At 36.2% G+C, this 22,515-nt stretch overlaps 1 protein-coding gene and 1 pseudogene across 1 annotated transcript; both read left to right on the forward strand.

Moving 5' to 3' along the window:
• Positions 1 to 12,086: 12,086 nt before the first annotated feature.
• Positions 12,087 to 13,673, forward strand: LOC110920146. The gene is made up of 3 exons (XM_022164380.1): positions 12,087 to 12,585; positions 12,646 to 12,906; positions 13,009 to 13,673. Exons 1-3 carry the CDS (start codon positions 12,087 to 12,089, stop codon positions 13,671 to 13,673), a joined length of 1,425 nt encoding a protein of 474 aa, XP_022020072.1.
• Positions 13,674 to 13,715: 42 nt separating this feature from the next.
• Positions 13,716 to 14,669, forward strand: LOC110920148 (annotated as a pseudogene).
• The last annotated feature ends 7,846 nt before the right edge of the window (positions 14,670 to 22,515 follow it).

A 22,515-nucleotide genomic window follows, 5' to 3' on the forward strand; every position in this document is an offset into this window, starting at 1 on the left:
CAAAGAGACTCAAAGCAGTGGTTTTCATAGTGGATCTTCGTCATCTGCTAACCAATCTGATACAAAGAACTTATTTCAATGCAACATTGCTGTAGACTTAAAGAACACTCAAAACTTCAGCGAGGAGTCGGCAAAGCAATAGATGGTTTTCTTAGCATCTGTGTTAGAATCTTACAAAAGTCTTGTAGCAAGGAAGATAGGCAACACCAACATGACGAAGGAAGATTATGATCAGATTGATCCTGAGGAGATGGAACTGATCGACATAAGGTGGTATATGGCCAGTGCAGTTCGACGGGCGCAGCGTTTCATGGAGATAACCGGAAGGAAGTCAATTGGTGGACCATCTACCAAGTTGGGCTTTGACAAGTCTAAGGTGACGTGTTTCAAGTGCAAGCAGAAAGGTCACTTCAAGCGTGAATGCCGAAATGCTTATGCTAATGAGTCTGAGAACCCGTTCAGAGAAGACTACTACAAGAAAGCGATTTATCATTAGAATAAATCGGAGCCGCCGAGAATAAAGCAACTTGAGGATAACAAAGAGAAATCTAGAGCTCTTGCGGTAATTCATGACGATGAAGGTTTCGACTGGAGCGAGTTGTTACCTGAGGAGGATGCGGTTGGATATGCTTATGGCAAAGTCTGTTGAACCTGTTCCTTATAAAGACAACAGAAATAAACAACAGAAGTATGTGAACAGAAAGATGTTAGCAGAATACAGAATGATCAGAATATCTGGTATCTTTTCTGAAGCAAAAAGAGCGAGGAGATGGGATCCAGATAGAGAATGTTATCATGACCCCATGGGAAACATCGCTATTGATCATAACACTCTCGATCTTGAAACCATAATTAAAGAAATTGCTGATGAAGAAGAGTTTTGGCAAAGAAAATGGTGGGGAAGCGGAGAAGAGAAAGAAGAGAAAGAAGAAGAGAAAGAAAAAGAGAAAGAAAAAGAAGAAAAGCCAAAGAAGGTTGATACTGGAATCATTGACACGACTCAAGAGTTGAATGCTGAAAACATGGGAAAGATGGCTGACAAGGTGCTGGCTGCTAAGGCACTTGAGGTAGATTCTAAATCCGTCTCTGAGTCTAAAAGCCAGGTCAGTTCAAACGCGTCAACGGCTGAGTTAGGTAAGAAAGTCAATGGTGATGTTGACTGCAAAAATTGCATCAAAGAATGCAAAGTTTGTAGTAAAGTCACTTATCTCAAAGGTAAGAAAATTGATGATCTGACTGTAAGAGTCAGAAGTGTTGAGGATCAAATCCTTGATCGTGATAAAATGTTGAAAGCTTCAACTGACAGATTAAAAGAATTAACTAACACAATTGAAAGTGATAAAATTGATTAAGAAAAAGTTCGAAAAGAAAATGAACAGTTAGTTCTTGAAAATCATCAGATCACTGAAAAATTTGAGAAGCTTAAACGCACGGTTAAAGATGATAATGATAGAAATGGCAAGACATATAAAGAAAATGTTCATCTGTCGACAGTGCTTCGGTTAAAAGAAGAATTAATCAACCAACAACTGGATGAAATTGCAAAATTGAAACTTAAAGTTCAAGAAGCTGAAATTGAAAATGAAAGAATCCAGTTGAAGCTAAAAAGTTACAACTCCGTAAGCCTTAGTTTGCAACACATTGTTCCAAAACCCATAGGCAAAAACAAAGCTGGCGAAGATGTCTTTTCGGATGGAACCGGGGTGGGTTTTCATCAAGTTCCACCACCAGTTCTAGAAAATTATTCAAAAAAGCAATCAAGGTTGGTTGATCTTGAAGAAGAAAATGAAGTGAAACTTCCAGATTCAATTGATGTTATATTTTCTTCTTCATCATCTGATGATAGTGTTCAGACAGAGATTGTTAAAAGCGGAGCTGAAAGCGTTTTGATGTCTGAAAGTAATTCAGTTAAAGATGATGGATGTTTCTTGGACAAATACATTCCGAAACAAAAGTCCAAAAACAACTTAAATGATGAACCTATTCTGGTCATGTACAAGATGTCGGGATCTGATAAGTTGTATTCGGATTCTGAGTTTCCTCTGAAGAATGTAAATGTTTCAAAATTGACAAATGTGTTCAAAATGGTTGAAATTGATCTGCTGAAGTGAAAAGTTTAAAACAAACAAAAAGGCAAATGAATTTTGAGAAAGATAAAACTTACTACAAGAAACCTGTTGTTCCACCGCGTTTTTATAACAACAATCGAAACAATTGGTCGGGTGGTTATCAGGGTGGTAAGAGTTATCAAAAGAGAAATGTTCAAAACAAGAAGTTTGTTGAGAAGAAAGTGTTTGTGAACAGTTCAAGTTCACTTTCTGATGAAGAGAAAAAGATTTTTTCGAAATCAAATGAAGAGTTCTTTGAGAAGATGTAATCAAGTTGGACATATTGCATGAAAGTGTACCAACTTGAAGCCTAAGACTGAAGTTGTGAAGATTCAAAAGAAGAAAGTTGATGCTAAGGGAAAAGCTCCATTGATTGTTGAGAAAAAGATTTTGAAAAATGAAAATATCAAAGTAAAAAATGAACCTCTTAAAAATGTGGTACCTAAAAGTGACAAATTTTACAAACGGGTTGCATCAGCTCAACAAACATGGAAGCTGAAAGTTGTTGAACAGAAGAAAGAAAGTGTTATAAAACCAAAGGTTTCTAAGACTGAAAAACAGTCATCTTCTACCACACTGGTAAAGATGAATGTTCCTTTGGATTATTATGTGAAACTTGAAAAAGAAATGCAAAAATCTGAGAAGGAAAATGCTTAGAAGAAAGACCAACCATCTGGTCAACCTCAAAAAGATGCGTTTTTCCTATATAAAAAGGTTGAGGTTGGTTCTGAAGAAAGCCTAAAAATGAACGATAAAAATTTTTGCCACTTTACACTACAAAATCTCACATTCCAATTGAGTTGCCCAAGTCAAAACAGGCTTGGGTAGCTTCCAAATCTAACTAAGTGTTTGTGGTGTTTGCCGGAGCTTCCTTGATCGCGAAGCATGAATCGGCATCTTTATTGACATGTGTTTTTAAATCAATTTGTGTTATGTGCAGGAACTTCCGAGATTAGTTTCACGATGGATTATGGACAATGGAGCTTCTCGACATATGACAGGGAAGACTGCATTGTTGTATGATGTTAGGAATTTCAATGGAGGTTATGTAGGATTCGCGGGTAACCAAGGTGGTAGGATTATTGGTGAAGGAACATTATCCAATGGGATTGTGACGTTTGAAAGAGTTAACTACATTGCTGAGCTGGAGAACAATCTGCTGAGTATCTCGCAGATCTGTGACAGGATGTATACCACTCACTTCACTGACAAAGAATGTTTGATCTTGAAGCCAGGATTTGTTGTCCCTGAGGAATGGATTATCATGAGGGCACCAAGAGTTAATGATCTGTACGTGTTGGACATGAGCGTAGCTACTATAACCACGGGTCAGGCTCATTGGTTTGTGTCCAGAGCAACGGAGAAGGAATCAAGATTGTGGCACCGTAAGATGGGGCAAATACATCTTAGAAAAATGAATCACTTGGTGCACAATGATTTGGTTACTGGAGTTCATGTAAAAGGTTTTCATCTAGAAGGGGAGTGCATTAGCTGCATCAAAGGCAAGCAGAAGAAAAAATCACACCCTAAAAAGCAAGTCAATTCAGTCTCAAGACCTTTGGAGAGACTTCACATGGATTTGTTTGGTCCTGTGAATGTCAAAAGTATTACAAGAGATGTTTACTGTCTTGTGGTTACTGATGATTATTCCAGATTTTCGTGGGTTTCATTCTTGAAGTCGAAAGATGAAACGTTTGACAGTTTGATGGTGTTGTTCAAAAAGATTGAAAATCTGTACCAAAGGCGTATCAAAAGAATTAGAAGTGATAATGGTACTGAGTTCATGAACAACAAGATGGAAGAATTTTGTGATGAAAGAGGTATATTGCATGAGTTTAGTGCTCCGTACACTCCACAGCAGAATGGAGTCGCAGAACGCAAAAAAAGGATGCTAATCGAAACGACTAGAACAATGCTTGCTGATTCAAAGCTACCAATAAATTTTTGGGCAGAAGCAGTTCCGCCGCATGCTATACGCTCAACAGAGTTCTCACTGTCAAGAAATTCAACAAAACATGCTTTGAGTTGATCAATAACCGCAAACCAAATCTGAAGTATCTTGAACCGTTCGGGTCACCCTGTACTGTTTTAGAGCCTTTTGGAAAGTTTGGTCCGAAGAGTGTTGAAGGGATATTCATTGGTTATGCAAGTCCATTACGACGTGTCTTTGTTCCAAGCTTGAAGCGGATTATTGAAGCTCCAAATGTTGAATGTCAAGGTTATACAATGCCGCCGCAGAATCCTGGAGATTCATGGCGTTATCATTATGACAAGTTGTGGGATTCGTTTGACATGATGGACGAACAAGAAGAAGAAGATTTCTTTGATGAGTTGGATATTTTGCATGAGTATGAGTCATCGCAGGAAAGGTTCCTAGCCGAGTATTCATGGAGACCACGACAAACTTCAAACGACGACGAAGCTGGTCCAAGCAATGCTGGTGAACATGATGATGTCCAACAAGATGAAGTTGCTCAAGATAATCAGACGGCAGAGAATGATAATCAAGAATCTGAGAACATGCCCGTATTTGATCATGGTGATTCAGATTCTGAGGGGGAGCAAATTCAGCTTTCGAGTCAAACAAACCCAGTCGGTGAACATGGTGCAAATCAGAATGTTACTAATCTGGAAGGCAATGTAGATGTTCCAGGCGAAGTGATGCCACGAACTCTTTCGTACCATCCAGAGGAGCTGATCATAGGAGAACTACAATCAGGCGTTCGCACTAGACGTCAAATTGACCAAGGACTTACATGTTTTTATTCTACAGTAGCACCTTTACAAACTGAATTTTCATTGAGTTGTTTTATTTCGCAGATCGAACCGCGAACATACAAAGAGGCGCTTACTGAAGATTCTTGGGTCATTGCTATGCAAGAAGAATTGAGTCAGTTTGAGAAATTATGAGTGTGGAAGTTGGTGGATTTACCTGATGGTCACAGGAAGATCAACACCAAATGGGTGTTCAAGTGTAAGAGAGATGATCGAGGAGTAGTTGTGCGAAACAAGGCTCGACTCGTAGTCCAGGGTTTTAGTTAGCAGGAGGGGATTGATTTTACTGAAGTGTACATCCTGTGGCTCGACTAGAAGCAATCAGAATCTTCCTGGCAATTGCATCTTGGAAAAACTTCAAAGTATATCAGTTAGATGTAAAGTCGGCGTTTCTTTATGGGAAGGTTAAAGAGGAGGTTTATGTCGGACAACCATCGGGCTTTACCGATCCAATCCACAAAAACAAGGTCTCCTTGCTAGACAAAGCACTGTATGGTTTACACCAGGCCCCGAGAGCTTGGTACGAGACTTTGTCTCAACACCTACTAGCGAACAATTTCATTCGTGGAAAAGTGGATGCCACTCTCTTAACTAAAGAGGTCGACGGACATCTTCTGATAGTTTAGATTTACGTGGACGACATAATATTTGGGTCAATAAATGAGAAATTGTGCAAAGATTTTGAGTCTGTTATGAAGCAGAAATTTGAAATGTCATCAACGGGGGAAATGAAATTTTTTTTGGGACTTCAAGTTGATCAACTACCTGAGGGAATTTTCATTCACTAGACGAAGTACGTTCATGATATTCTAAAGAAATTTGGGATGTCAAGTTCTACTCCAGCGTCAACCCCTTTAGCAACAAATCATGGGATTCACCCAGATCTCACCGGAGACAGGGCAGATGAGACGTTTTACCGTTCCATGATTGGTTCGTTGATGTACTTAACTGCTTCAAGACCTGATATAATGTACCCAACGTGCCTCGCAGCAAGATTTCAATCTAACCCGAGAGCTTCGCATATGATTATTGTGAAGAGGATATTACGCTACCTGAAGGGAACTCCAACATTGGGGTTGTGGTATCCTAGAAAAGGCGACTTTACGCTCGAAGGGTATTCCGACTCGGATTTCGGATGCTGCAAAGTCAATGCAAAATCAACAACAGCAGGATGCCAGTTCTTTGGACCTCGTTTGGTTACCTGGCAGTGTAAGAAGCAAACGTCTGTGGCGCTATCCACATGTGAAGCAGAGTATGTGTCTGCTAGCAGTTGCTGCTCTCAGATCCTGTGGATACAGCAACAGATGCGCGATTACGGTTTACAGTTTCTTAACACACCTCTTTTTGTTGATAATGAGGCCGCTATAAATATAACGAAAAATCTAGTACTGTCACACCCTGACTTTTGCGGAAGCGTGATTATGGGGTGACTTACTTGTTATCATTGCATTCAACCATATCAAACAATCTATATGATAATACCAAAGATTTGTCATCCATAAAATGAGTTTAAAACATAATAACATTGTCTAAAACGTAGACTTCAAAATTTAAGTTTTACAAACCAGATGAATTGTGTAAAAGTTTGCTAAGGACTCGTCAAAGATAATAGTTGTAATCCAAGTTTGGAAGACGTGTCTCGTCCAGGATTAAGACACGCTGGCCAAACCTAAAAACCATGGATGACATCTTTATACTTAATCATGACTTGAAATTCCAACGCCCGCCAGATCCATACTTAATTTCCTGAAATACATGTAGTTTGGAAAACATCAACAAAAGTTGAGCGAGTTCATGTGTATGTGAGTCTGTATAAATCATTAATGTGTGTCTGTATAGATTGTGAAATATGTCTATAAAAATGTATGTCCTTGGTATGTAGCAATAAGGAAAAACAGATCAATTAATGTGTAGCTAATACATTAATAAGTGACATGGTCTAGGAAGCACTCAAACCTGTAACGCGTATTTCATACCGGTCCTTCCGGCGGAGCGACATAGTCACCACATGCAGCCACACGCTGGCCCATGTGTGGGGCTCGCAACACCCAATAGATCTATCACTCATGCCTCTCGGTCCTTATACAAGGATTAATGGTCTTACGATAATAGCCTATCCATTCACGTGATCTAACAGTAAATTCCTTAGCTAATCATACCATGTATAAAAGTGTCTGTAATTGTCTGTAAAATTCTGTAAATGTCTGTAATGTCTGTAACATGTATTTCACCCCCGAAGTATAAAACTGAAAATAGTTAAGAGAAAAGGGGGACATGAACTCACAGTATTGCGTCTTCGGTACTCATAACCCAATTCTCCTCAGCAAACACGACTACCTACAATGGTCTAACGTCTATTAGACGAACGGGTCGTGCCTTGTCTTAGTATTTATGTCTTTGGGTTACGTTTCTTATATTATTTCGTGTGATAATTATTTGTCAAAATAAGTAGTATTTCAACTTAATCATATGTCGTGTTGGAATATTTGTTTGTTCCATATTCTAGTATCAATACTTCTAAAGTATCTTATATACGCGTTTCCTTCCCAAGGATGGGATGCTGAAAATATATATTTAACCATATTCATGTATGAAACCAACCTCCGATAATTCGTATTTTGTGATAAATATTATGACGAGTTTTATCTTTGAAAAACTTAGTCGAAAATATACTAGTAAGCTCTTGTCTAGAAAATATTTACTAAGTGTTAGGATTTTCGGAAAATTTCGCCATAGTCTCCTTTGTAAATAGGGGTGTCCATGCTTAAATAGCATATCATTTTCTTTTACATATATTCAATAGTTCATTTTTCAATAACCAAACCGACATATCGACAAACGAAACGTTACATACTTTATTTCAGCTTCATTACTCAAAACCGGACTGTTTTCGAGGATTTTTATAAAATAGTTAACCTTTTCTACAATTACCAAATTTTTATAGAATGTCGCATATGTTCCAAATTTTATTGTGTAAAAATATCAAAGTCCAATTCGTTACCCATATTTTATAGAAAATCATTTTCTCGACTGCAATCAGATTTGTTACTTTCTGATTGCAGTTTACGGAAATATTCACTAAAAATTAACCGTAAGTCCGTTTGACGAAATTCTAGTTGGAGGGTCGTCCTGACAACGGTATCCATCTACTGTAAAAATTCCATGAGTCGGTTTCACTAAGGTTTCAGGTTATGACTTCGAAAACAACACACTTTTTCTGCAGTAAAAATGCAGCTTGAGCTGCTGTCCAAAAATAGTCTTTTAAAAATAGTAAACGGTCTCGAAAAATTACGATTCCAGTGCCATTTGTTTAGTTATTCCAAAATACTCATTTTAGGCTTTATAAAATCCGTTTTTCGATTTAAAATGATCCCGTTACAGCCTGTTGAAGTTGGTTGGAAATCCAACTCAGCAAGCTGTTTACATTGTAGAAGCGACTAAAAATGCATAAACGATGATCCTAACCATGGTGTATTGATGAACAAATGTTAAAACTTCAAACATGCTTTAACCAACCCTAAACCATTCAGATTTCAACCTCACACAACCTTTTTATATGTGGTTTTTAGGCAGAAACTTAAGTTCATATTTTAGTGTTTAAACTTTTGTGTGTCATGAACATTCAAACAAAACATAACAAGAACAAGATGGAACAAGGGTGTGAAGGGACTTACTACTAGCACAAGGCTAGGGTAAAAATCTTAGGACAAAGATGATGGTGAAAGAGGTGATGATAAGATTAGAACAAGGCTTCCTTGAAGTTCCTTCAACTTGCTACCTTCATGAACCACCTTCAATGCTTGAATGGATCTTAGAAATGGATGAAGATGGTGATTAAGTGGTGGTGATGGTGAAATCAGCTATGGGCAGCCGAAAATGGGAGAGAGAGGTGTGAGGGTGGAGTGTGATCTTAATGTAATGATAAGAATCCTTGGAGCCATGTGCCAATCTAGCCTAGGATCATAATTACCTAGATCTTGGCCAATAGAAATCAAGAGTCCCTTTACACACAATCTTCACAAAATATTTTAAATGATTATGGCAGATTTTCGGTTGGGGGGGGGTAAAGTGAAAGTTTTTTTTAACTAATAGGTATTAAGTTAGAAGGTTAAGGGTATTTCCAAGTATAGTGGGTGTATGCCATGTTTTCAAGGTGTATAGGGATTTTTGTGATCATAATTAATTAGAAATGATAAAATAATATTTCTAATAATACTTTGGTGTCCCGGGGTAATGTCTGGTTGTTCGGTTTCGTATCGTTCCGTTAAAGCGTTTAATTGTCCCGAATAGCGTCTTTTGTGCATCTTTTTGTAACGAAATTAATTCCAACACTTAGAAAAGTGTCCAGGACCATTTAGTCAATGCTCTGTATAATATGAGTGTGTTAAAAGCTGAATTATTACTAAAAATGCGGAATTCTGTAATTAAATTGCGTTTTAGGCACTTTCCGGCACTCAAACTATCACCTAGTGACATAGTCTTATGGTCCTCACTTCCCTACACTCCATACTGGTGTAGTGTTTTATCCCTGGCCCATACTGGCCTAAAAATAGTGTCTGTCTATGTGCTGGCATTGTCAGCATGTGTCTGAGTTACCCGCTCACTGTGCTAACTGTGCTTTGTGCATCAGGTTTGTCACTAAGAGTCTGTATGAAATGAATGGAGTGACTGTATGTAAAGGATGCACATGTATGTGTGTAACATAAATCAGTAAGCAGTTTAAAATGTCAGTTGTAATCAAGCACAATCATTAAGCTCATAATTAAAAAATTAATTGTACGGATGCATGCAAAATTGACGGTTGTCCCAAGTACATCACGCTAAAACTAAACATATAGAAATTCGACATCACTTCATCCGAGATTGCTTCGAGAAGAAGTTGATTCGAATTGAGAAAATCCGCACTGACAAACAGAAAGCTGATTTACATACCAAAGCTTTTGACAAAACACGTTTTAAATATCTTTTAAACTGAACGGTATGATGCTTCTCTCGGTGTCAGATGGCATTATTGGCGTTGATGAAAGTACTGTTGTAGATGATGATGATGAGAAACAATCTGCAATGGTTTGTTGATTTTTTACTTGTTTTGGTATTTAGGGGGAGTAGATATATTTTCAGAAAACACAAAAAATAGTAAAAAATTCAAAAATCCAAAAACATGATAAAATCTTAAAATCCAAAAACAATAGAAAACTGAAAAAGAGCTTGTGTAAAAAGGGAAAATGATTGTACATCGGTTTGACAGTTACAGTATGCTAAAGATTTGGAAAGTTTAAAAGCGTTAAACAGTCTCACTGATGATGTGTCGATAGGTTTTTATACATTTAGTAGATTTGTTCGGGATATAAACCTAAAATTCAAACTTACTTATTTCGTGGGGAACACTACTTTGATATATAGGTAACCCCTGAAATCTCGTTTGAAAGGTCCCTCTTTTTGAAATATTAGGTCTTTATACTCAGTGATATCTGGGGTATTATTCCGGGACTTCTGCTGAATGGAAGTTCTGACCTAGTCCCCGAATAATATTTTCCGCTTTGCTTGAAACATAGCATCGCCCTCAGCAAATTGATGAAACAATAAAATTAATAGTCATTGCTGTTGTAAAAAAAGATCCTCTAAAGGGGACACACCGAAAAGACGAAGCCGTCATCTCTCTGCGTATACGGAAGTATCGACCTGAGCTCTCACGGCCCTCGCATCTAACCCCTTACAGATATCATCTGTGGTAAACTCACCTGTAAGACTGAATATTGGGATTTTGGATACGGGAGTATATTCAAGAGGTGGGACACATGAATGAGTCAAGTTCCTAAAACACCTAATTCGTATCCTGAATAAATTGAAAATTGTGTGAGAATTTAAAGTGGATCAGTATATAGACAATCGACATGAATTGTTTAATTCTGAGTATGTAATTAAAGCTTAACGGTACTAGTGACTTGTCTGATAACTGATACAATTCCCTAACACGTTCACCAAAAATATGTTGGTAAATAGTTTTATTTCTTTATATTCTGCAATTTAAGTTTCAGTATTTCATTTCCTAGTTTAGAAACATTATTAAAAATCCAAAAAGATTTTTCATTTCTGCTTTATTTTCAACAAACCAGAGTAGAAAGTTGATTGTCTGAATCTCAAAGTTGAAGCAGATGCAGGAAGTTTCTGGACTGGAGGATGAGGAGAGCTTATCTAGTTAGAATTTGTTTGATGAAAAGTCAAAAGCAAGTTCATTAAATTGAAACTTGTTAATTTTCAGAAAATGTTTGAAAATTTGTTGAACAAAAATAAGTTTGATTTGTCAAAGATCAACCAAGGTCATTAAGTTGGACTTGGTAGATTAATTGAGTAATCAGGGTCATTAATTTGGACCTGAATACTTAAGTGGATTTCTGAAACTGATAGATTGTAATTTATTGTTGAAAATCAATAGATTGTAATGTTATATGTTTGAGAAACAGGTTGTGGATTTCAAAATCCCCACGGCATTAAAAAGTCAAAATTTGAACGAGAAATTCAAGTCCCAGCATTCTGAGAGGGGGAGTCTGTAAAAGGGGGAGTCAGAATTCTGGATCAACAGTCAAAGGGGAGGTTGAAGATATAGCTAGGTTAAGATCCTGAACCTGCGTGAAGAAAGAGTTTTTACAATAAGAAGACAAAGTTGGATAGAGACAAAGACTGAAGACTCGACGCCAAACACTTCGTCAACATCCAAGAGGGAGTCTGTTGATGCACTGAATGTCTATTTACTTCGTCTTAATTAAGTCTCAAGTCTAGATAGGTTGAACAGGGTTTGGAAACAAGTTTAGTGGATTTAGGATGTAATTCCGCTTGAAATGACCAAAAGTCATTTCAAGCGAAATCAGGAAACTTGTGATTCCGCTCCAAAGCAACATATTAATGATTCCGCTTGAGTCGTTTTAGGTGATTCCGCTTGAGATTTTCATGTTAGTTCAAGCGAAATCAGAGGCACTATAAATAGGTATGATGGGTTGTCATTCATAACATTTTTGGAGCGGAATCAGGTGTGTATGTAGAGTCGAGGTGCTGCCAAAATTTAGTCAGAAATCATTGTAAAGACTCACAATCAGTAATAGAAAGAAAGTTAAAAGGATCGGAGCTGTATTAACATTGTTTACTTTGATTCCGCCTCTGTAAACATCGATGAACTGCCTTTACTGACGGTTTAGGGTCACGAACATGGTCCAACACAACCAGTTAGGTTCTACCAAATATTTGTTTAAATATATTAATAAGGGGCCTGATAGAGTCACTGCTTCTGTTTTTCAAGCCAATAGCACCAAGAATGATACGAAACAGAATGAACCTGTAGATGAGATAAAAGCATACCTTGATTGTAGATATATCTCTGCTTGTGAAGCTGCTTGGAGAATATTCATGTATGATATACATTATAGATATCCAGTTGTTGAAGTATTACCTTTTCATTGTGAAGATGGTCAGAGTATTATGTATAACGATCATGATAATTTATGTGATATTGTTACTGATCCAACTGTGAAAATGACAATGTTTACAGAGTGGATGAATTGTAATAAAATTGATGAATTTGCCAGGACATTGAGGTATGTTCAGTTTTCGGGATATTATGTATGGAATGCTCAAAATCGCAAATGGAATCGAAGAAAGCATCCGTATGGATCAATTGGGAGGATACATTATGTCCCACCATCACTTGGTGATTGTTATTACCTAAGGATTTAACTGAATCATATTAAGGGACCAACCTGTTTTGAAGATATAAAAACAGTTGATGGGCAGGTTTTTCAAACATTTAAAGATGCATGTTTTGCACGGGGGCTGCTGGATGATGATAAAGAATATGTTAATTTTGTCAAAGAAGCTAGCACATGGTCAACCGGAGATTTCTTGAGGACCTTTTTTGTAATGTTGTTGCTGTCAAATTCAATATCTCGTCCTGGTGTTTTTTGGTCGGAAACGAAGTCCCTGTTATGTGAAGACATTCTGTATCAGCAACGAAAGATAACTGGTATTTCAGGTAATGTGATTATTTTATTAAAGTTATATACAACTACATAAAAATTATGTAATAGCTCTGTTATTGGGAAAAAACTAATACTTTTTTCAACATTTGTTTTAGATTTGGATCTTCAACAAGAAGAACTTGAAAATATCTGTCTATCTGAAACTGAAAAGTTGCTACTTACCAATGGAAGCACAGTGAGAAATTTTGATGATATGCCTAGTGTTCCAGACAACTATGTTTCATCGTCGAACAATCGATTGATAATGAAAGAATTATCGTATGACAGACTAGCTCTTCAAAGGGAACATGATGGTTATGTAAAGTGTTTAACTGCCGAACAGGAAAGGATAAATAAAATTGTTATGGAAGCGATTGGAAAAGGTGATGGAGGTGTGTTTTTTGTATACGGTTATGGTGGAACTGGAAAGACGTTTCTTTGGAAGACATTCTCAGCTGCATTACGATCAAAAGGTGAAGTTGAATTGAATGTTGTATCCAGTGGAATTGCTTCACTTTTGCTGGATGGTGGTAGAACTGCTCATTCAAGGTTTGTAATTCCAATCAACATTAATGAGAATTCAATATGTTCGATAGAGCCTAACACTGAGTTAGGTGATTTAATTAAAAGAGCAACATTGATTATTTGGGATGAAGCACCTATGACTCACAAGCATTGTTTCGAGGCTCTTGATAGAACAATGAGAGACATATCACGTTCCAGTCAACCAAACATGCAATCCAAGCCGTTTGGGGGGAAAGGTAACTCTATTTGGTGGTGATTTTAGACAAATTCTTCGGTCATCCCTAAAGGTACCAGAACAATGATAGTCAATGCTTCTTTGAATTCTTCTTATATATGGCGCCACTGTCAAGTACTAAAGCTAACTGAGAATATGAGATTAAGAGTTGGTTGTCAGGAAGCAGATTTGAAAGAAATAAAGGAATTTGGAGAATGGATTTTAAAGCTTGGTGATGGTCTGCTTGGTGAAGAAAATGATGGTGAGATTGATATTGAAGTACCAGATGATTTACTTATTCATGACCAAGTAAATCCTATTTCTTCTCTTATTTCATTTATATATCCGGACATGAATAAGTTTTTGTGGGATTTAACGTTTTTCTAACAAAGAGCGATTCTTGCTCCAACTAATGAAGTAGTGGATTCAATAAATAAAGAGTGGTTAGAGAGTCTGCCTGGTGAAGAAAAGGTTTATTTTAGTTCAGATAGTTTATGCTAATCGGAGGAAGAATCAGAGCTTAATATGGCATTGTTTCCTCCTGATGTGTTAAACAATCTTCGTTTATCTGGTTTACCCAACCATAAATTAGTACTGAAACTTGGTGCTCCAGTGATGTTACTCAGAAACATTGATCAGGCAAATGGATTGTGTAATGGTACACGTTTACAAGTCACGAAGCTTGGAGAAGTTGTGATTGAAGCAAAAATTATCACAGGGACTAATATAGGTCATCATACTTTGATTTCAAGACTGAAGATGACACCTTCTGATAAAAGTATACCAGTGAAGATTTCTCGAAGACAATTCCCACTTTCACTGTGTTTTGCTATGACAATAAATAAAAGTCAAGGACAATCATTGGAGCGTGTTGGTTTATATCTTCCACGTCCAGTGTTTAGTCATGGCCAGCTCTATGTTGTTGTATCTAGAGTAAAAAGTAGGAAGGGGTTGAAAATTTTGATTTGTGATAAAGAGAAACGAGTCTGTACAACCACTACTAATGTAGTTTACAAAGAAGTTTTACAAAATCTATGATGATACTAAACATCTGTCAACTTGGCAACGTCTGTTGGGTATAATGGAGGAACTGTTGTTAGGAAATGTTTGTTGGAAAGCAATACAACTTTTTGAAAGCATCTGATACTTGCTTTGCATTAAGCCTATCCTAAGAACACATGTTGTTAATAACATTATTCTTTTAACATCGGTTTACTAACCTTTGTAATTTCTGTTGACTGACCTTTTTAACATGGGTTGACTAACATCTGATAGTTACTATCTATCCATCTGGCAAGATCTGGTAGAGATAATGGATGACAGTTCTTAGTAAAGTCTGTTGGAAAGCAACAGAAGTTTTTAACAGTTAATAGACAACAGTGGTTTCCTATCAACATAATGGAATTGTTGTTGAATAAACCTATTGATCATTAATTTATATCAATTTTGTAACTCTGCAGTAATTATTTTTTTACTCTCTGTCAATATGTGTTATGCATGGTTTTCTAAGAAACGACCCGTGTTTGCACACGGGTCTTACCGCTAGTACTATGTAATACAAGAAACCAATGAGAGGACACATGTCATTCATTAAAGCCATCTATTTTTTATAGATAATTAATATCAATTAGAAGATAATTATAAAATTAAATTTAATATAAATTTAAACAATTCGTATAGGAGATAATCTAATATTTTAAAATATTTATTAGATTTCAAAATTATTTATCCTGAAATTAACAAAAGATGTACGCAAAATATAAATTAAAAAATGTAAATGATTTATTTATTTTATTAAACTAAAGTAGTTAAGGGTAGAAACTATTTCAAAAATATTTATAAGGGGTAAACAAAAATATTAATCAATGTTTATTGGTTCTATATTTTTATTTTCGTGTTCAACTCTCAACTCAAATACGATAATCACTATGTTTACGTGACATTTATAAGAACCATCACCGCAATCACCCCATCCATCGTTTTAAAAAAAATATAACTTTTTTATTATGTAGTATATAAAATTAGATTTGTTCAATCCATATAATACAAAGGGTTTATAAAGATATAACTTTTTATTGTTTGGTATATAAAATTACATGTGCTCAACCCGTATAACACATGATGTTCTTAAAAATGTAATGTTTTTCATTATTTAATATATAAAATTAAATTTACTCAACCCGTACAATACACGGGGTTCTTAAAAATACAACATTTTTTTATTATTTAATATTAAAATTACAATTATTAAACCTATGTAATAAACGAGATTTTTAAATATATATTGTTTTATTATTTGATATATAAAATTACTTTTATTTAACCCGCGTATGTAATAAACGAGATTTTTAAAGATATATATATATATATATATATATATATATACATATATATATATATATATATATATATATATTTATATTATTTGGTATATAAAATTAATTTATTCAACCCGTGTAATACATAGGGGTTCTAACCTAGTATTTTTATATAATATTTCCTACACTTTTGAGTAACTTTAGGATTGTTTCTAATAGTTCTTAGAGCATTCACATTCTATCTATCAAAATATGTGAGGGGGGTTTTTATATTATAAAGGGTATAAAAAGTGGTTGTGAGTGGAGGAGAGAGAAAATGTTACTGTTCATCTGTATATTTGAGGGGACACTTTTTACCCACTATAATTTTTTTAATATATATTGAAAGTGGTTGTGAGTGAAGGAGAGAGAAAAATGTAATGATAATATTATTTAATTGAAAAGGAGAGAGAAAAAGTATTTGTTTTTAGTGAAAATATATTGATATAGGAGTTGTTTTTTAGTGGAATGTATGTATAATTTGATGGATTGGATGTGAATGCTCTTACACTTAATTAGTTTATATTTAAAATTTGCAGGTGTTAAGAGAAAACGAGCTAAAACGATACAAATTAGGTTCCTTTTATAAGTAAAATTATGGACATCCAAGCATGTTAAAGTCACAAGTCAAATATTATGAAGCAATCGAAGACGTTGTAAATCTTCGTCCATAATAAAGATGTGAGTGCAACTAAAAAAATAGGTGAACTAAAGAATTAAAAGTGCTTATTGTTATGAAACTAGCCTAATCGCAATCGATAAGAAAAGAAGAAAACTAATAGGGAGAATGAATCTGATATATCATTAATCAAGTGTGTTGTTTACAATAGAATACAATGAATTTATATAGGATATGAAGTCTTGGAGAACAAGTCACTCTATTTAAGGAGTTGATAACCATAATATAATATATTCATAATACTCCCCCTTGGTTATCAACTTGATACGTTTGAAGATGCTGCCTCGTTAAAAACCTTGCCAGGAAAACCCAATGGGACAAAACCTTAGCTAAGGGAAAAAGAGTGCAGCGCGTATCGTCCCAGTAGTACTTCTGGATCATGTATGTTGCCTCATTAAAAACCTTACTTAGAAAACCCAATGGGATAAAACTTAGTGAAGGGAAAAAAAGTGCAACTTGTGTAAAACTCCCCCTCATTATGATATGTATCATTTAAGTAACATGTGCCAATCTTCTATGAAAGTTATTGAAAACTTTTGTAGTAAGTAATTTGTCTCTTGATCTCTTGATGTACAATCCTTTAATGAACATTGATGTGTGATCTGCATGTGAAACTAGAATTGCCTCCTTTTGTAAGCAGATACTATAAGATCCATGAATGTGTTTTGTTATAATCTCTGCATTTACAAAACTAACCAAACTTGTTGATTGGTTAGTAAAATATGAACCCATATCTTTCGTACCTTAGGAATATAGAAAATATATGTTTTACCCATTACACTATCTCGTCACTGTACACGTGTTATGTATTGCCAATAAACTTAATGATATATGTTCGCGTATAACTAGTAAGATGTATTAATACAATTTGTATTAAACTATGGTACTTCAGGACCATAGATCTTTGCTTCTTTGATAAAAAAATGATACAAGTCATTTTTTTCTGTATCAAATATTTGGACATCATTAAATGTATTTATACCATAAGCTTTGTCCATTTGAAAATGACCACCATTTTCTAGATGTATTATGATTGATGGGTAATTATACAAATGCTTGTTCTACATATCAAGTCATATATTTGCAATACCATATTTAATTTGCAAATTCTTCCTTTAATAAAGGAGCTCATTTTTTTCTTCTCAGGGGATTCAATAATATCATCAACATATATTAGAATACTTGATGTGTGCTAAACAGACTATTAAAATTAACTACTTTAGACTCTCTAAGCTAGACACTAAAAAGCTTTAAATCTAGACTCGACCTAAACCACACAATCGGCAAGTGTACCGATCACTGTAGTATGACCTAAGGAAGTCCGGATATCGAACCACGAGACTCTATTAATCACGGAAATTAGACTCTAACAGACGCTGACAGACACGACTCAAACTATTTTTTTTTTTTTGGGGGGGGGGGGGGGTTACTAAAAATTCAAGGAAAGCTAATAAACTAAGTATTAAACTAAAACTATGTTAATACGAACTAATGTGAGGACTGTTCTCAGATAATGAAGGAGACCACCTAGACTAGAATCCTGGATTGATTTTTAGAATTTACCAATTAAGTTAACTGCATGTTTTATGGAACCGGGATCTTGTGATACTAAACCTATTAAGACACCAACTAAGCCCCTAACCCTTCTCGAGGTGAAACTTATGGCACTACCTAGGCCGTTAATCTTACCGGTTATTAGACTTCCTTCTTGTTATCTAATTATTGTGTAAGTACCCTAATATTGACCTACTCTTTTCCAATTATAGATCTAGGGTAGTTTGGGTTTCTTAACTTGACTTGATAGACTAATAAACCGACGGGGCAACTAAGGCACGACTTTTTCCAAAGACTGTCTAAAGCAATTCACCGGGTAAGACCTACCAATAGCCCCGCACCTTCCAGCTATAAGGACTAGTAGAATACTGAAATCTAACAAATTATTAGCTATTGCTTCTAAGGTTTATTGGCCAATTCACCCTAAAGGTCAAAGACACAAGGTCAAAGATCTAGCATGAACCTATCCTGTAGAAGACAACCACCTAGATTCATATGAAACAATTGATAATAATTTACCAAATTAAAGTACGCATACACACCAAATTAATAAACCAAACTTCTTACAATACACAATTAATTCATAAGAGACATGCAATTAACGAAAAAGGTTCAAACTTTATTTCAATCCATTCATCATAGTCTAGGCAGTTTAAACGTTTAGCCAAGCATATTAAACAAAGAAAACAAAGCAAAGTTGTTCAGACAGGAATTCATGGTTACAAGTTTCGAAAGAGAAATCAACAAACAAGGAACTAAAGAACCCGTGCAAGTCTTCAGTCTTCGTCTCAAACTCGAACCAATGTATCAGTGATCCAAAACGCTCCGAATAGCTCAAAGTATGCTCTGGAAATCGCCTCCAAGCTCCTTAATTCGTAACTAGGGTTTATGATGTGTTTTCTTGAGTTTTTATACGTAACCCTAATCAACAACGAAGATTAGCCGTCATACACCCCCGTCGCGTCACGCGACGGGTATGGGCCTTCAACGTCGCGTGGCGCGACAGCTCAAAATGCTGAAAATTAATATTAAAGTGGTGGCGGCACGCGACTGCTATGGTGGTTCCTTGTGGCGTAGCGTGACGGCTCAATTTTCACAGATTGTTCCGTTTCTAGATTAGCTTCAGCATCCCAACATCTCCAAAATTTATTCTAACTCTTTTCAACTCGTTTCCCAGCATCTAACACTTCGTTTTTTCGACATTTTTAGCACCGAAGACCTGGAAACATAAAACTTGATCAAAGTAACGAATTCCAAACAAAACAAAACTAAAAATAAAGGAAAACTATACAAACTTTACACGAATAAGAGATGTACTTTGCAATACATCAAATATCCCCACACTTACTCTTTTTTCGTCCTCGAAAAGGAATTAAGCAACGGAATCAGAGATGAACAGATACTCGGGTCAAAAGCATATTTATATTTTGTTAATATCAAAACTTGCGTTAGCCGCGATTGCAAATATATTTGTCCCTTTAAACCCAAATCCGGTCTTAAGCCCTTATCATGTGAATTTAGTTTAAGTGCGGTCAATCTACCTAGGGTCTCACGCTAGAAGCTACGGTCCACCTAATCCCGCCTCGAGCTTATAGAACAAAAGGAACGATTACTGGACCAATTCCCAACCATCTTATATCAAAACCAAGAGAATTTAAAATCAAATATTTTTTTTCTTTTTCAGCATTTTTTCTTTCTTTTCATTTTTTTCTTTTAATGAGCGTAGACGTTGCTTTCCCTAACCCAGAGGCATTCCGGCTGTAGAGTCGCTATCCCCAACTTGGATTACTTAAGCTTCGGTACTTTTTATTTGCAAGTTCGATTTCACACATCCTAGAGGTATTCAGGTTGTAAAGTCACTATCCCCAACCCAGATTACATAGGCCTGCGCTACTTTCATTCAGTTTCTAGCTCATTTTTTTTTCTATTTTTCCCTTTTTCTTTTTCATGATTAAAAATTCTAACGGTTTTAACTTATAACGGCATTCTTTATACTCTTATTGGCGGTTTCAATTTCCCATATTTCCCAGATGAAAACCCACTAGTAGACCGACAATTAAGGTATATTAACTCAAAGGGACCTAAAACCAAACCTGGACCTATTCACATATCCCAAAGTAGACACAAACCCGACTTAATTAATCTCATATTATTATTATTTGATCCCGAGCAAAACTCATCTTTTCTATCATTTTCCGTAATAATTTTGCAAACTTCTTTATTTGAAAGACATTTTTCTGATTTTTCAAAATTTTTTTAAAATTATTCCAATTTTTTAATTTTTTTGTATTTTTCATATTTATGACTCGATTATTTGCATGTATCTCATCCCCGCACTTAAAGATTGCATTGTCCCTAATGCAAGAATGGAAATACGCCTCAAAACTACCTAAAACTAAAAACTAAAAACGAAATAAATAAATAAATACAAAAATACAAGGGAAACGACTTAGCTGAATATGTGAGACTGTCAAAGTGCCAGTTGTTTCCACATAAGCCCTCCAATTCGAAACGCGCTCAGCAAACAACTCCTAATCTCGGATACGCGAACGAAAGCGGCTACTAACATCAACCTATCAACATCATAAGCAAACACTACCAAAAGATCATAATATATATATATATATATATATATATATATATATATATATATATTCAAAAGTATCAGTTTCAAACACAAACCAAACCACCCTGTCCAACCAACCTGTTCAACGTATTTAAGTATAAGTACAAGCTAAAATACGAGGATGACTCACATCTGACTCGAAACGGACTCGCGACTGACTCACATCTGACCCGACAAACAGGACCACAAAAACGACTCAACTAAACTCTAAAAAGACTCAAAAAACTAAGCATATAAGAGTATAAATAAGAACACTTACCTGAAGTGTTGATTTTGCAAGAAAAACAAAAGTGTTCGTGAATGGTGAGTCCCTATGCGAATGATTTAGCGGTTAAATGATAATTTTTGTTGGTGAGTTTTGTTAAGTGATGAAAACCGATCACAAAGGTGAAAGATTTAGGTGTTTTGGTGGTGAATCGGCCGGACTAGGGTGAAGAAGAGGGGTAATCGGCGATGGAGGTTGTCTGGTAGGGTTTGAAAGTGTTTTAGGGAAAGAGGATGCTGGTAAAGGACTTAGAACGATCTGACATATCGTCGCGCTGCGCGACGAAAGGTGAAGGAGGTTGTGGCATAGCGCCACGGTGGGGTTCAAAATGTAGGGTTCAGATCATGGGGTCGCGTAACGCGACAGATAAAGTTACTCAGAGTCACGCGACGCCACGGGTCAGTTCAAACTGGTTTTGTGGACCTAGGGCTCGCGTAACGCGACGAAAAGGGTCTGTTCGCTGTGGCGGCACGCGAGGGGCTTTTTTTCACAGTAGGTGTCGTACAAAATTGAGTTTCATGCCTTAGAAAAAATTCTAAGTGTTACCAATCCTTCCCAAAACCATCCCAAATTTTTTCTAAGTGTTGGGTCTTACCTGGAATGTCGTTTTCTTCGCAAATTCAGCTCCTCGATGGTACGATTCCTGCAAAATTACTCAAAGACGCAAAACAAAGACACGAAAACTACGAAAATTGACGAAAAATAATGAAATTAGAAACAGTACATACTATACACTTAGGTTTTCACCCCAAAGCACTAAGTGGCGGCTTTTGATGGAATTTCGAGAGGAGTTTCCTCCATCTCATTCTTGTCTATCGCTCCTCCAATGTAGTGCTTCAAACGGTGGCCATTTACCTTCCAACTTCGGCCATCCGACTCGTCCATAATCTCAACCGCTCCATACGGGAACACGTAATGAACCATATACGGTCCCGACCACTTCAACTTCAACTTCCCCGCAAACAACTTCAATCTTGAATTGTAGAGAAGTACTCTATCACCCTTGCTAAATTCTTTTACCTTCCTTAACTTGCGATCATGTGAAGCTTTCGTTTTCTCCTTAATGCCCAAAGATCGAGCATAAGGCGCATCCCTAAGCTCCTAAAGCTCATGGATTTGAAAGAAGCATTTCCTAGCGGCTTCGGTCATATCAAGGTTAACGGTTTTTAACGCCCAAAGTGCTCGGTGTTCTAGCTCTATGGGAAGATGACAAGCTTTTTCGTAGACGATCATAAATGGTGTGGTTCCTAAGGGTGTTTTGTAAGCAGTTCGAAATGCCCACAATGCATCGTCAAGCTTGTCGGACCAATCCTTTCTATTCTTTCCAACGGTTTTCTCTAAAATACGTTTGATACCACGATTCGCGTTTCCACTTGACCACTTGTCTGTGGATGATATGCGGT

The sequence above is a fragment of the Helianthus annuus genome, chromosome 11 (genome assembly GCF_002127325.2).
Source record: "Helianthus annuus cultivar XRQ/B chromosome 11, HanXRQr2.0-SUNRISE, whole genome shotgun sequence".
Lineage (NCBI taxonomy): Eukaryota > Viridiplantae > Streptophyta > Magnoliopsida > Asterales > Asteraceae > Helianthus > Helianthus annuus.